This window comes from Podarcis vaucheri, assembly GCF_965113315.1.
Source record: "Podarcis vaucheri genome assembly, chromosome: 9".
NCBI lineage: Eukaryota > Metazoa > Chordata > Lepidosauria > Squamata > Lacertidae > Podarcis > Podarcis vaucheri.
The window spans coordinates 28,836,159-28,851,855 of record NC_138767.1 but is presented as its reverse complement, the minus strand read 5'-3'; the positions used below and the strand labels follow the sequence as shown (position 1 = coordinate 28,851,855).

Genomic DNA, 15,697 nt, shown 5'->3' with positions numbered 1-15,697 from the left:
TTGGGAGTCCAGGGCTCATCACCCTCTCCAGAAAGCGACTGAACACATGCCACTGCAAGTAAAAACTGTGGAGCCCTGCTAATCAGGACAACTAAAGTACATACAAGGGACGCAGGTGGTGCTGTGGGTTAAACCACAGAGCCTAGGACTTGCCGATCAGAAGGTCAGTGGTTCGAATCCCCGTGACGGGGTGAGCTCCTGTTACTCGGTCCCAGCTCCTGCCAACCTAGCAGTTCGAAAGCACGTCAAAGTGCAAGTAGATAAATAGGAACCGCTCCAGCGGGAAGGTAAACGGCGTTTCCGTGCGCTGCTCTGGTTCGCCAGAAGCGGCTTAGTCATGCTGGCCACATGACCCGGAAACTGTCTGCGGACAAACGCCAGCTCCCTTGGTCCATAGAGCGAGATGAGCGCCACAACCCCAGAGTCGGTCACGACTAGAACTAATGGTCAGGGGTCCCTTTACCTTTACCTAAAGTACATACATTAAAGAGAAAGCATTGTATTTCAAACAATATTGTATTTTTGTATTCACAATACCAAATGCAGTATTTTTCTACAAAAGCTGCCCAACTAGCAAACACAGTGCTGAACTGCCTAGCCTTGCTTACATGGGAAACAGCTTGAATATCTTGTTAAAAGGCCAATTCTTTGTAGGAATGACTGGATGTGCTAGAAATTGAAATACAGTCTAATATTATAAAACATTTCCTCTGCCTCAATCTGAGATAAGGTATTTCTTTGCATGACAGGAAGAAGGTATGATATTATTTAAACCTTTTCCTCACCCACAAAATCAAGGTTTAGAGAAGGAAAGTTGGATTTGCAGCTTTCAGGTTGCAATGCATTTTAAAACGTACCTTCTATGCACTCCATTTCCACCCAAAGCTCTGCAATTCTATTTCTGTGCTGCTTCTTTAGCAGAATTTGCAACAAGCATCATTTCACAGAGAATTTGTTTAATGAGTGTCACCTTGTGACACTGCCTGGCTTGTGACTAAAGCCCGGGGCTTCATTTTTTGTTATTCTCAAAGCATGAAGAGATACAAAGAGATATAATTCATAGAACACAATCCCCCTTATAAAGCTAGAATGGTAAAAAAATGTATTTTCAAAAGATGGCTGTGTTCCCTTCAGGCAAGGAGTAATGTATTTTTTGGCCACATGTATAACCTTTTCAAATTTCTTTTATTATTTTTAGTGCTGAAGCCATAAGTAGTCTAGAAACTGGACTGTTACTTTCAACAAAGATATAATTGGAAGGTTTCCCCACAAAAGGTAAGCTTGATTTTTCAGCAGCTTCTTTTTCCTCCTACACCTGTGCTGACCTCTGACATTTATAATGTCAGTTCACCTCCCGGCAATTCTTTACCTGCCAACAACTTTAACACTGCACTGAAAGAGGGGGAAAGAGAGAGAACTTGAAAAGGTTAGTAGTTCAGGGAAAATATGTATTATTCTTTCCCTGAAGCAAATCTCACTATAATCCTAAGAATGTTATGGTGTGGAGGGTTTTTTACTCTTTTTCCTTTCTTTTTTTTAATAAAAAAGTGGACTGAATAGATCATAATAAATCATTTTCAAAAATAGGATGCTTTGCCAGGGAAGAGAAAAAATTTCAACATGGACCTCAAATTCAGTTTTAGTTCCACTCTGCCTCTGCATTACAAAATGTTCAACACATTTGCAAGAAAAGAGACATGATAAAATATTAGTTTCAGCTCATAGTGTTAAATCTAGGTTTCCTTTGCTGTTTTAAAATATGTTTATTATATGTTTACTGTTAGAGGGGATTCCAAAATCTGCCTGTCATGTTTTTAAGTTCTACTCAGGAAAGCTTATCACAGCAAAGTCTCAGATGTTTACAGCTGCTTCTCTATGGAGACAAATTTATATTTAGGAAGCCCACTAGTTCTTTGTAGCACTGTGAAGTCCAGCCCCTGAATGGCACCAAGACAAGACTCAGCAGTACGGAAGGAGGAATCATTTCACTGCAGCACTGTGATGGGAGAAGCCATGCCAGGAAAATTGGCCCTTCATCATCTCTTAACCATTTTTAGCAGCCTATAGTAAGGCCTGCCAATTGTAAGTTGGTCCAGGAGAGAACTTGAATGTATGTGAAATGTTCAGTTTATCAAAATAACATTCCACATGTGTAGTTATGTTAGTTTCCATAAGCAAATCCTACAAAGAGCTTTGCCTTACATTAAATAATTATACACTTAATATTGGTACAAAGGTCTCTGGAACTGGAGCTCATTTATTCAGATGTGTGAAAATGCAAAACCAAACTAGGAACCAAAACAACCAGCATTTCATTATGCTTAAGCCCTACAATACATTTCCTACATGTGAATTGGTCCTGAGCAATTTCTTAGTGAATATATGCTTTCCAATTCTTCTCAAGCAAATGTGAGTCAGCAATGCACTGATAGCCTTTAACACCCCTCTCCCTTTTAGAAAAGGCAAGACAAGACTGAATGAATTCTACTAACCTTTCCACCCTTTAAAATGTGTGTTTTGGCACATTATTAGATTGCATCCCACCATCTTAAAAGCTTTCTTATTAGAGCAGTTCAGCATTTTGTTGCTTCAGTGAAAAAACACCCACCCTTTTTCACCTTTTCTCCCAAATGAACTTGAATTCTAGCAGTGTTTCATTGCACTCCAAGGAAATTAAGATCCTTAAAGGAGAAAATTGAATGGAAAAAAATGTTTTAAATGATGGTTTAGAGCTACATTTGGCCCCTGGCTAGTAACTGTTTTTAAATTTTCATCTTTTTCAGAACAGTAGCAAAGTTTCTCAGTTTTGTTTTTCCATTGCACATAACCCTCTGGGCAAGCTGGATAATCATCTCCTTTTGACTTCTTGCTAGCATGCCTGCTTTCGCACACTGCAAAATCAAGAGTGGCAAAAGGTCTCCCTCCCCTTTGGATCTGTGTTCATTCCAAACCCTTGAAGTAGCAAACATTTCACCCAGCTTTTAGTTTATGATGAAAACATGGAGCAAAAAAGAAAAGAAAAAGAAAACAAGTATTCAGATATTACATCTTAAAATAGTTCAATGTTTTTTTGACAATGTGCTATTCTGCAACAGAACATCCCAGTTGAACCCAACAGATTAGAGGGGAGTGCCGACTGCAATACACAGCCTCCATTCATCTGAAAAGGGCTTGTGGGCACAAGACCCATTGAACCAGTTGAGAATTGCATACTGACACCGCTTTGTGGATAACATTGAAATTACAATATCATAGAATGGAACCATATTAGCTATTGTCCTTTTGTTGGTATGGGTTTTACTTTCTAACACAGTACTCCATTCCTACTTAGTACTGGGCCCATTTCCATTTAAGTTCATACCCTTATTTTGGTTGAAGCACTCACAAAACCTAGCATCAATGGGAGGAACCCATTCACTGGTTTGATCACACAACTACAACCTACCAGAGCTTTCTAAACTTTTCATGTTGGTGACACACTTTTTAGACATGCATCATTTCACAACACAGTAATTCAGTTTTACTAGTGTTATCCAAGCTACCAGCATGAGTTTGACCAAACTGCAGGAGGCAGTGGAAGACAGGAATGCCTGGCGTGCTCTGGTCCATGGGGTCATGAAGAGTCGGACACGACTAAATGACTAAACAACAACAAACAAACTGGAGGTTAAATTAACCCCTTCCAGCCCTGGGAGGAGTGGGGGGGGGTGTTTGCATGACACACTTACACACTGCAGCCAACACACACGTTATGACACAGTTTGGAAAGCTCTGACCTAAATGGTTGTGAATTCACCTTTAGAAAGCAACTGAAGTTCCTGCGTAGAGTCAGGGTAGCATTATGAGGACTCCAACCGAGGGAGGGAGGCTGGAAAAAACACTCTACCTTGGTCCTTTCCCCCTTCATCCAGTCTCAGGTCTCCAACATTCTCTGATATTTCTATCTGAATGTCTATCACCCCAAACTCAATTATGCCTGAGCCTGAATTTTTCATATTTGACTCTAACCCTGCCTCTCCTCAGTTACTCCTCATCTCTGATGATAGCATCATCATCCACTCTATTGTCCCAGAACAAAGCCTTGGCCATATTTTTAATCATCCTTTTCCTTTGCACCTATATTCAATCTACTGTCAAGACATGTTGCTGCGTTCTATACAACATAGAAAGCCTGTCTGTCCTCTCAGTTCTGTTGGCATCCATCCATTTGTCTCAGGAAACAATGGAGGAGTCTGCCTTTGGGGGTGAGATCAAGCTGTTGGAAGGTTGCAGCAACTGCTGCAGCTGTAGAGACTGATGCGGGACAGACATATTTTGTTGCAGCTGAAGGAGATGAAGGTGTCTGGTTGTGCTGCTGCATGTGGAAGGTGGTCGTAAGTTGCCCAGGAATCACTTCCATAAAGCAGCATTCTCAACATGCAAGCCTGGTAGACCTTCATCTTAGTAATAGATGTTAGCATCACATTCTCCTTTCAGTTAAATCTCTGATATATGCTCTACTTAAGTCCTAACCTGACCACTAAAAAAAGGATGAAGGAAGGAAAGTGGTAACTTTGTGGGTAAACAATTCAGCTTAGAATCATAGAATCATAGAATCATAGAATCATAGAATCATAGAATCATAGAGTTGGAAGAGACCACAAGGGCCATCGAGTCCAACCCCCTGCCAAGCAGGAAACACCATCAGAGCACTCCTGACATATGGTTGTCAAGCCTCTGCTTAAAGACCTCCAAAGTAGGAGACTCCACCACACTCCTTGGCAGCAAATTCCACTGTCGAACAGCTCTTACTTAAGAGCTTAAGATAGGAAATATGGGTTCTAAAACTAGATTAATGAAAATCAGAAAAATGCATTCCTTAATTTTGCAACTGAACTTAGATGACCAGATGAGCACACAATAAGAAGTTTGGCAAGTCTTCTGAATACTATTCAGGGTTCTGAAATATTGGTGATAACTTCCTTTTGAAAATGTTTGCTAGCACCAATATATTGCTCTAGCAGACCACCATAGGGACTAACATAAATTGGCTTCGAGCAATTCAATTCCAAGTACATATTTTCAAGTTGCTAATTCAATTTCTTACATCTTTTTGTCATTGGCTTAATTTTGGCATTAGGTTTACTTGATACATTGTTTAATAATGGGAGCAGAAGTAATGTCATGTAATCCAGTGCTTAAAAACAAAATGATTGGTGGTTAATGAATCTGTTTCACTTAAGTGCTAGAAGCAAATATTCTTTTAGTTTAATATAGTGCTGTTATTTTAGCTGCGGAACAAATGTTTACAGGCCACAAGAGTGTGTTTAACTTTCAGACCATCTATTTTCCAATTAATTTTGCATTGTGTACACTGTGTATGTTGGTCCCTGATATTGTCTCCATATTACTCTGAAGAGTTCAATCTCAGGTATTCAGAGACTCTTAACAGCTGCTCTTGCTCCATTAGACTCACAAAGTGACAGAATAATGAATTAGGTTTCTGTCTGCACTTGAATTTATTTTCTTAAATTTGTGAAGGAAAAATAACATATATTTTTTTTAAAAAAAGATAGATGGCATGAAAAAACACTATTCAAAGTTTGAAATAAAAAGGGTGCTGCCTGCAATGTCACACTTTTCTTCAACATAAGCTGTATAGGAAAATCTCACAACTACCATAGATCTCCATTAGTAAATATCGATAAGAGAGGGTTGGGTGAAAACTCAGTAAGTAATGCTTTAGTATCACTGAAATCAATGGAACCAGATAGTCATGGCTAACCTAAATCACATTGAATTCTGTGGGAGTAGATTTAATCTCGATCCAATCTAGAATTTTATTTTTTTGGATATATATTTTAACAGAACCTGTTGGACTGCATAAATAATACAGAAAGCCATATTTTATTACAGGTAGGCAGGGCATAACTGCTCAGACAAAACTGATTGTGTCTAGGATCCAAAGAAGAATGTGGTGCAGAGAGCCTGGAGCAGCACCCTTTATGGTGGCAGGGCTGTAAGTGGATGGCAACATGGCTACACATATCCATCCTTGAACTTCTCTGGAACCAAGTTTTCATCTACTAGCCCAAAGAACAGGACTTGATGTCTGGAAGGTTTCAGCTCTGCCACACTGAGAAATTACTTGTGCCCTCAATTTCAGTTCTGTAATTTATAAATTTATAATTTATAAAATGCACTAGAACAAGAGTTCTAAAGTATTTTGTCCCACAGACGATAACAAATCTGCCTAAAGCACGTACTCAAGCAGAGCATCATGCATTACAACACTGAAGGAGGTTGATGTGGAACATGAAAAGAGAGAGGGAGCAGTCTTGGGAGGAAAAAGGATCTGCTGAAAAATCAAGCTAACGTTTTGCGAGGAAACCATTCAATTATATATTTGCAGTTAAAAGATGCAAAGCTGTCAGTTATTTAATTATCACTATTATTAAGAGGAAATATTGATATTCTGCACAAAATGTGTTAGGTTAGTTATGTAGGTTGGTTTCATGGACTAAACAGTTAATGAAATAAAGGTTTCGAGGATGGGTATAATACTCTTTGAAATCTCTTATCTGACCTGTTGTTTTCATCATCTGTATTTCAGTCATACCAACAAATTCTAAAGGCATACTATAAGCAGTACAGAAAGCCATCCCAAAGTCTGCAGCAACATCCATTTTTCTTACCTTTACAAGGCCATAAATAACATACAGGTATGATAAATGCCAATGTGTGGTTCTCCATCTCTTTATAGGAAGTCCACGGCAAAGCTTACAAGGGCAATACATCTGTGGCAGCCTGGTATGATATCCTGATGAAGCACTATTACACTTAAGGCCTGTAAAGTGCTATGCGGTTCCAATTCATTGTTCAGAAAGAGCCACAGCTGGAGGAAACGAACTATTTAAATTAGACTTCCATTTTGAAACGAGGCTAATGGTGCCAGCCATATCCAGAAAGCACAGAAACCCCACACAGCCATTAGGATGCATTGGGGGGGGGGATGTTACAAATCGCAACCATTGCAGTGGCTTTCTTATTAAAATTTCTGTAACACTTTTTTTGGAGCTAAAATTAAGGTAATAGACAGAAATGAGTATATCAAAAATATATACTAAATATTGCATCAGAAAACCCTATCATTAGTTAAATTAGTAAAATAATAATAATCAGGAGTTGTATCCAAGAAAATCATTGTGTGTGAGGCACAGCTTAGAATCATAGAATCTTAGAGTTGGAAGGGACCCAAGGGTCATCTCGTCCAACGACCTGCAACTTCTTTGAGCACAATGGAACTCCTCCCAAACACCCCCCAGATCTGCCATGGAGGTTTGCCTAACCCTCCAGAGTGGGTTTGGGGGAAGTGAGAGGGCGCTTCCATTGCACTCATGGAAGGCATTCCATGCTGTCAATGATTAAGTTGAATACAATACCAGGATTCTAGGCAAACCAATTTATCTCTTCTCTTGCCTCTAGAAGGTTAATACTGAGTGACACCATCAGGTTTCTCTGGGCAGCATGTGGCACAGGGCTTGTACTTCAACAGAGATAGCTCTTATTTTGTGTTAGCTGGTTTTTGGCGGAGGGTGGAGTAACAGGACCTGAAGCACATGCCTTTCAGATGGTCTAGAAGGTTGCCAGGTTTTCATAAGGAGGATAACTATTCAGGATATACTAAACTCAGGCCATTTATGGCCTTCATTCGCAGAATGTACCATGCCCCATGTAAATATAGCATAAACAGATACAGGAAGATGATTGCAGAATGTATGTGTTATCTATTGTAGCTAAGGAATAATGTCTACATGCATGGCAGGAAGCAGACATAAAGTAAAGATACAGAAGTATTCCTTTAGATTTATAGACAGGTGTGTTTGTATGTTGAACTCAACTTGGCCCTTGGGTATAATTGCTCTTCTACAGGCTCAGAGATACTGATAATGCTTTCCTGTCATGTTTTATTAGCAAATCCTGCAAAACAAATATACTACTGAATGGCACTGTTCTATATCTGGTTCAAAACCTACATGTTTAGTTTCTTCATCATTCACAAGATGCCCTTAGGAGACTGGTAGCATCTCATCCTTTGAAACACTGAATGGAAGTATGATTCTACTAGCCCATAATATTTATTTTCAATTGTCAACAAAGCAAGAAAGAGAGATGCAGCAGGTCAGATCTAATGGAACCCTACTGCACTTGAAAGGAATTATTCCATTTAGGATGGGGAAAGCAATTTTTGCCAATTTCCCCCTTCCTGCTGCAGCCCCTGGTATCAACCTCTTCACTTGTTCCATAGGAATCCAGATTTTCATAGGGTACCATGAAAGGAGGAATCTGTGAAAATCACCACTTCTGTTTGTAGAACTTTCTATAAGTGCAACTTTTCATTAGCTAGGAACTGTCCCAAATGTTTCCAATATGGCCACCAAACTTGAGGACTTGTCCTTATCATGTCACTATGAATCTGCACAATGGCCCCTGTCATGTTGATCAAGAAGCCTCTAGCAGCTGTGGAACAACATAACCACTACTGTTTCTAATTCACATAAGGAGACTATTGCGGCAACAATTATCTGCTTCATTGAGAACTTACAGCCTTATCTCCCTTACATTCTAGTAGTGGGTTAGCCCAAGGAAGTAAGCAATAAAAACAGAAGAAAAATATGCTCAAAGGCAATCAAGTTCTTACTATGGATCAGCAAGCAAGCCTTGTTGCAGAAAAACCACCACAGTACTGTCAAAATGTAACACCATCAATGGTAATAACAGTATCACTGACTTGAAAATGAAGAAATATTAGCATGGCAGACAGCCATGTCTGGAAGCAATGCAATGTGAAGTAAATTGTCACCTGAGGTGCCAGGCTTGAAGTCATGACAAAAATAAAACAAAAGAATTCTATGCTGAGCAAAATAGGTAGTGTTAATTACTCAGGCAGGCAAAGTTTAAAAATGTGTATTCATCAAATAATCTGTGCCTTGGGATAGATAAGAGAGACATTTAATGACAGGAAGAAACACAAAGTACTGCGAGGAAACGCTGTCACAATCCCTCTCCTTCCTTCCTAAACACTGGGTACACATACCAATGTTGTTGTTTAGTCGTTTAGTCGTGTCCGACTCTTCGTGACCCCATGGACCAGAGCACGCCAATACATACGCCAATACACATACCAATACAAAGTATAAAGGGCAATTGGAAGCCACAAAGTGGGTCTGTGTGTATACAAACATTACTGCAGTGCTCTCACTGAAGAAATCTAAAATGGAAGAGTCTTCTGCCAGCAAAGCCAGCTTAGCCCAATGCAATAGACAAAGGTCCAAGACTTTATGAGACAAGAGGAGGCCCATAACCTAACAAAAATGGTTTTGAGAATTTCTATTTAGGGCAGGAAGGCACAACCCATCTGTATGAGCGTATGAGGCCCCTTGCAAATAAACAACAGTTACTGGGAAGCAATTTTAAATACTGTACATAAAACTGTTTTTGTGGGAGGGGTGGGTTGTTGTTGTTTTTGGCTTGTGGGCTTTTTGTTCTTTTTATTATGTATTTTGTCTTTTTATCCTGTATTTTTATGTTTTGAACTGCCCTGAGATCTACAGATGAAGAGTGGCATACAGATTTAATAAATAATAAAATAATAACTGTAATCCTGACCAAATGAATTAAAGTGAAAAATGAAATCACAGGAACAGCTGCCTTACATTAAACCAGACCATTAGTCCATCTTGCTCACTATTGTTTACACTGATTGGCGGTGGCTCTCCAGGGTTTCAGACAGGGGTCTTCCCCACTCTTACCTGGAGATGCTGGGGATTAAATCTGGGGTCTTCTGCACATAGAGCAGATGCTCTCTCACTCTACTAGGGCCCTTCCCTAGTCTTCATGCACTCCACGCTTGCTATCTCCTGATAGGTGGTCTCACTAGTTGGCTACAAATCATATTAAGGCTGCAGTCCCCCACACATGTACATGGGAGCAAGTTCCATCAAATTCAACCAGACTTACTCCTAGGTAGATAAAGGGAAGTCTTCTTTCTTCAAATGCTGAAGGAACCTGAGACTACAGGAGCCCAAAGTGCACGAAAATGACATCCAGGGCTCTTTCTTGGCCTATTTCATCTGCAGTTGCATCTAGAAAATTGCTACTAAACTTCATGTGTTCTAATCTGTACAAAAAATGTAAATTAGTTTTTCACACATTGCCTTTTAGAATAGGCATGCTAACTCCGCCCCCCGCCCCCCATAAAGTCTAAACAGCTAAAACTGAGTTTTCAGTCTGGCTGCACAGTTCGTTTCTGTCTTGTCTTTTTTAAAAGAAATTTTATTGTGATTTTAGCAATTTTAAAATGTAGTTTTAAATAAAGTTTGACTTGTAAAAAAAAAAAATTTCAATAAAATAGGCTCTCAGGGCCCGCCCTGACAGACGCCTAGCTACACCTGCCTCTCTCGTCTCCCGTGATTTTTCATTTCTACATCTGGTGACCCACGACGTGCCAGATCCCTTGCGCAGCCGAAGCAGTCAGCCAGCCTCATACTTCACTCGACTGGAGAAGTCTTAGCCGGCTACACCGTGAGTATGGGGGGGGAGCTTACAAAGTCCCAGAAAGTGCATGCTACTGAACTGCTTCATTTAGTCAGACAGAGAGGTGCAGGTGCTCATGTTTCTTTAAAGGAAATTGAACGTTTGCTATGTGAGATTGCATTCCAATGCCCCTGGTACCCTGAGGCAGGTTCCTTGGGGGTAGAGGCCTGGCAAAAGATTGGAAAAACCTTTTTTGAAGAACCCAGGGCTCCTATCCAGTGTCTGCTAACTTGGCAGAGGTGCGCAGATGCCGTGGCAAAATTTGGACCTCAGGCGTCCCAGGCGTCTCCCTCGGCCCCTGCATCTCTGTCTGTTAGAGACAACCCCCCTCCTTATCCCAAGCTTTTGCCTCCTGCACAATCCTGCCAATCCCTCCCTCCTTTGCCTGCTTCCAACCCATCCACCTCCCCTTCCCCCCCTCCTGCATCTATGCCTCAGCCCACATCCATTCCCCCTCCCCCCCCTCCTGTGTCAGCTCCTACTGGAGCTGTCCCTCAGCCCACAACCACCACCCCCATCCCCCCTTCCCTCCCTCCTGTGTTTCCTTTGCCTGCATCCACTTCTTCAGAAGCTGTGTCTCAGCCAACATCCACTTCCCCCCCTCTTTCTTCCCCCCCACTTTCTTCCCTCCCTCCTTCCACCCCTCCCTTGCCTGCTTCAGCTCCTGCCTGTTTCACGGGAGCTGTCCGTGTTGCACTTTCCCAGGCAAGGCAGAAAGGGCTCCTTTCCTTAGAGGAAGAATCTGAGTGGGCTGGTGAAATGCCATCAGCTTTCCATGTCTCCAGCTTAACCCCATCAGTTTTCCCTGTCTCCAGCTCAACCCCATCAGCTTTCCCGATTTCCTACACTAACCCAGGCACAGCACAACAACAGGTGCTATATGAAACCCTTTCTTATTCTGTAATGCGAGAATTAAGAAGGGCCATTGTTGATTCTGGTCTCAAATCCACTTATGTGACAGGAATGCTGGATGGAATAGCAACTGCTTCAACTGCAATCGCCCAGGTCATTTTGCAAAAGAATGCAGAACACCTGGCGGTGGGGCGCACAGGAATGGTGATGCCAATAAGGCTAAACCTTCCAAGAAATGCCCAAAGTGCGGTAAAGGCTATCATTGGGCAAATCAGTGCAGGAGTTCGGGAAACTCCTTAGGGGCCCCACTCCCGGGCCAGGACAAATAGGGAGCCCCCCCCTCCGCCGTTAGTCTCCACTATTAAAACCATCTCAAAGGATACACGCTCTGATTTTACCATCGACTTAATTAATCAAAAAACCAAAGACACTGTTTTACCCGGTGAAATTGTGCTTATGACCACCCAATTACCTCCTAAAGTCGCAGGCTTAATTTTACCCAAATTTTCTGCGGCCAAAGAAGGAATCCAGGTTATTCCTGGTGTTCTGGATCCTTTATCCCACTCTTGATAATGCCGCTCTGTGAAATTGACTAACGATTGTGATGCTTTTGTCTCCTTTTTCAGTAGGTCTGAATATATCTCTTTAGTTGTTTTTCTCTTAGGAGTCCCTGGATTGGCTGTACCGAATCGTATGAACATTAATTCTTTAGCTTGTTCTGCAGAAGAAGCCCTGAACTTTACTTTACAAGCTTCTCACCTTTTGAATAAAGAACAGAGTGAATTTCACTATGGACTTTTACAAAATCGTTCTGCTATCACTATTTGCTGATGCTTCATCATTATGGCTGTGAAAAAGTGGACAACATGTGCTGTTTCAATATTACTGATAATTCCAAAGCCATCCAAAAGCAGATCTCTCATTTGACCTAATCTTACCTGGCTTCGTAATCTCTTTCAATTCATTATATGCATCTTAATTTTGTTATGTTGCTTCCTTCAATGCGTTCCTGGCCTCATAAGCCTTTTCTCTCGGCTTCTCTCTCCCCCTCAACCACCTAATAAACTTCTCGCCGCCTACTTTGCGAAATGGCAACACCAACAGTAAACCTAAGGTGAGATGTGGACGGGCTTATTTTGGGCATGCGTTGGCAAACCACGTATCCCGAAGTATTCTTGTCCCATCGATCCTGGACGGACTTATTTTGGGCATGCGTTGGCAAACCACGTATCCCGAAATATTTTTGTCCCATCGACCCTGGCGAACATATTTTGGGCATTTGTTGGCACACCACTAATCCTGAAATATTTTTGCCTTATTTACCCAGAATGCCTCGCAAACAAGAAAAGAAAGGGGGAGATAAAGGGAAGTCTTCTTTCTGCACATAACTGTTAATCTCTTTCTACACAAAACTGCTCCATTTTGGGGAAGTTTTGCTCCTCTTTTCTCATGCTTTCTGAGAAGTTCTGCTTGTAGGTTTTTTCCTGCTTTTGCACACAGTGTACGAACCTGCTCTTCACGCCTAGCTGACAACATTCACAGAACTTGATTATTACATTGTCTCATGCTATGATCAATCATTAAGTAACAGACATCCCAAGCTCATGGAAAACAAACTGTACCTGCTCTCCATGCCTAGCTGACCGCATATACAGAACCCGATTGTTATATTGTTTGTGCCAATTAATCCCTAGTTACAATTCAATTAGGAGGCTTCACGCCTGTCCAGTTCTAGCTCAGATTCTCAGCCTCTCCCCATCAATGATAAATGATCACATGTAATCCCCACCTTTCAGATGTAATTCCCGCCTTAGTACTTATGTTAACCAATTACAAGTTTCTGTGTGTATGTATCAACCAATCAACCACAGGCCCACCTGGGGCAATGCTTGCAATATTCAATAAAATAGGCTCTCAGGGCCCGCCCTGACAGACGCCTAGCTACACCTGCCTCTCTCGTCTCCCGTGATTTTTCATTTCTACAGGTAGATATGCACAGCTTTGCATTATACAAGCATTTATCCCAGTGAGTCTGTCCCTCCGTAGCCTATGGGTGTGCAATGATTATTTAAAAGTGAATAGTGTGCTATCAACACTGTTCTTTATGCACTGCTGGAATTTATGCTCTCTACATGCTTTATGAACACAATGGGCTTTGCTGCTAGGATAATTTTATACCTGCTATCAGATCACAGTTCAGCCAGCGACAGAGGGGATGTAAACCAATTCCACAAAAGTGCACACATTAGAAGACTACTAGATGAGCTATTTTAGAACACAAGCTTTTATGTTTCCCACAAACACAGCAAACAGATAATGTTTTTGTGCATAGTACTTAACCTGAAGGATATGGAAACTTAGAAGGGAATAGAGCTAATATAAATGATCAAGTCATGTAAGACATTCACATATGCTACTATTTTACACTGCTGTGGCTGTTTTTCAGCACAAAGGAGGATGTAAAATAAACTTCATAGCACAGCCAAGGTGGTACTCTCCAGATGTTTGTAGAGTACAACTTTCATCAACCCCAGTCAGCATAGCCAAATGTTCAGGGAATATGGCAGATGTAGCCTAATGTCAACTGAAGGACGCTAAATTATCTTACCCCCTTTTTATACATTTATTTCCATTATACAGTTAGATCTTGAAGTGCAGTTTGGTCTTGTCTGTGAACTGTAGGGGTGACCAACGTGGTACCCATGAAGGTCTTCAGTGGCACCTCTGGGCAGAAGCCCCGGTTTCTAAGTTTTTGTTTAAAAAAGTACATCTCTAGCCCTCCTAAGAAGTAAGTTATAAAACTAAATGCGCAGGTACCATTATAAGTGATTTCTGTGAAATGAGCCAACTAGCTGCTCCCATCTGTCTGTGATTTTAGCCGATGAATTTTAGCTATAACTGATAAATGAATTGCTCAGACATTAGGCAAGAGGAATCCCTGGAGTCCTAAAGAGCTGCTGTTTTCCCCTTCCCCTCAGTGCACTTTTCCTGTTTCTGTCTTTTTTCCTAGTCCTTGGAATCTCTATAGTTTGTTCTTTTTCTCCTAACAACCAGGATACAACTTTCCCATGGTGAGTTCATCTGAGATCAGGCAGTCCCTGAAAATTATTTTCTGCAAATACTACTACACAACAAGTGTGGGTGGATTCAAAAGAATAACCCCTTTCTTCAAAAGGTAAATATGAAGACTTTGCAAAGAGGCTTAGGCATGTTCAGCAGCTAAACACCATTAAGAATTCATTGTACAGTCAACTTAAAAGTACAATGGAAGCCATGCCTATCCAGAAATGTGTCACATTGTGTTTAATGGGGTTAAGACAGTCTAGGCTTGGGTTTAAGGTTGGCATTGGAGGAAAATAGGGGTTTTGTCCCTGGAACAGTTGTATGGCAAGCAGAAATTGAACAGGTTAAGTCTTTTGTATAGCTTTAACTGACTAAACTAAAACACAGAGGGTTAATATGACTAACATTGGACAGCATAGTATGTCCATTTATTTTGGTGGGCCTACTCTGCATATGACTTAGCTGGATATCACGAATAACTTTTACCACCATGTTACTAAGCAAACAACAGGATACAGTATATTGAACCTAGACCAGAATATTTAATTTTAGAAATACATGTGACAAAAGTATTTGACCTTAAACATATCAGTGATAACAGCTAAATAAAAATACTGCCAATGGTTTAACTTGCAATTTCTTTAGGTTGTGGACTTCTTTAAAACAATCTCAATGATTATTTTCTTTAATTGTCTTAAAATAATGTGATTTACTTACTGGATTGAGAACAACAGTGAAAAACAGTTCCCCACCCTGTATACTTTTGTTCAGTTCTTTAGGACCACCAGGATACTCTTTGTAGAAAATGGTGTGAGTAAAGAGACCACAAGTTTGTCGAGGAAGAACCTACAGAAAAACAGCGAGGGGAAGGGCAGAATGAGGCATGATCTACCCAAAGCAGAGCACTTACTGAGTCCCAGAAATTTTAATGGAAGAGATATTAACACACACTTAATTCTCGCACTGTAATTGGTACAATTTGAATATGCTTAACTTTGTTGGGTTATTTTTTTAACCTTAATTTTGATGTACAGAAAAATGCACAGAATAAAGAAAAACTACAAACTCCTGGGGCAGCAGCATATTGATAGGTACAGTAGCAACACCCCATATTGTGCCAGTGCACCAATGTCCAAAGAAGAACCACATGAGCAGATTGCTTGTTAATTTAATTATATATGTATTAATATATTTAATAATGTGTTGA

At 40.8% G+C, this 15,697-nt stretch overlaps 2 protein-coding genes across 14 annotated transcripts in view; one reads left to right on the top strand and one right to left on the bottom strand.

Moving 5' to 3' along the window:
* LOC309540324 (uncharacterized protein) overlaps nt 1-15,188 on the top strand; it is a 46,986-nt gene extending 31,798 nt beyond the window's left edge. For 6 of the 13 annotated variants that reach the window (XR_014223158.1, XR_014223159.1, XR_014223160.1 and 3 more), the window contains 2 exons: nt 1,199-1,275; nt 1,830-4,570. Coding sequence is in view for 2 of the 13 variants with exons in the window: in XM_082237124.1 (XP_082093250.1) it covers nt 1,199-1,253 (55 nt within the window). In the remaining 11 variants the exon portion in view is untranslated. The other 7 variants (XR_014223156.1, XR_014223157.1, XR_014223162.1 and 4 more) reach the window with 4 other exon arrangements.
* LOC309540247 (bifunctional heparan sulfate N-deacetylase/N-sulfotransferase 3-like) overlaps nt 1-15,697 on the bottom strand; it is a 64,191-nt gene that overhangs the window by 15,052 nt on the left and 33,442 nt on the right. The window contains 1 exon segment of the mRNA XM_082236923.1: nt 15,208-15,336. Coding sequence (XP_082093049.1) covers nt 15,208-15,336 — 129 coding nt within the window.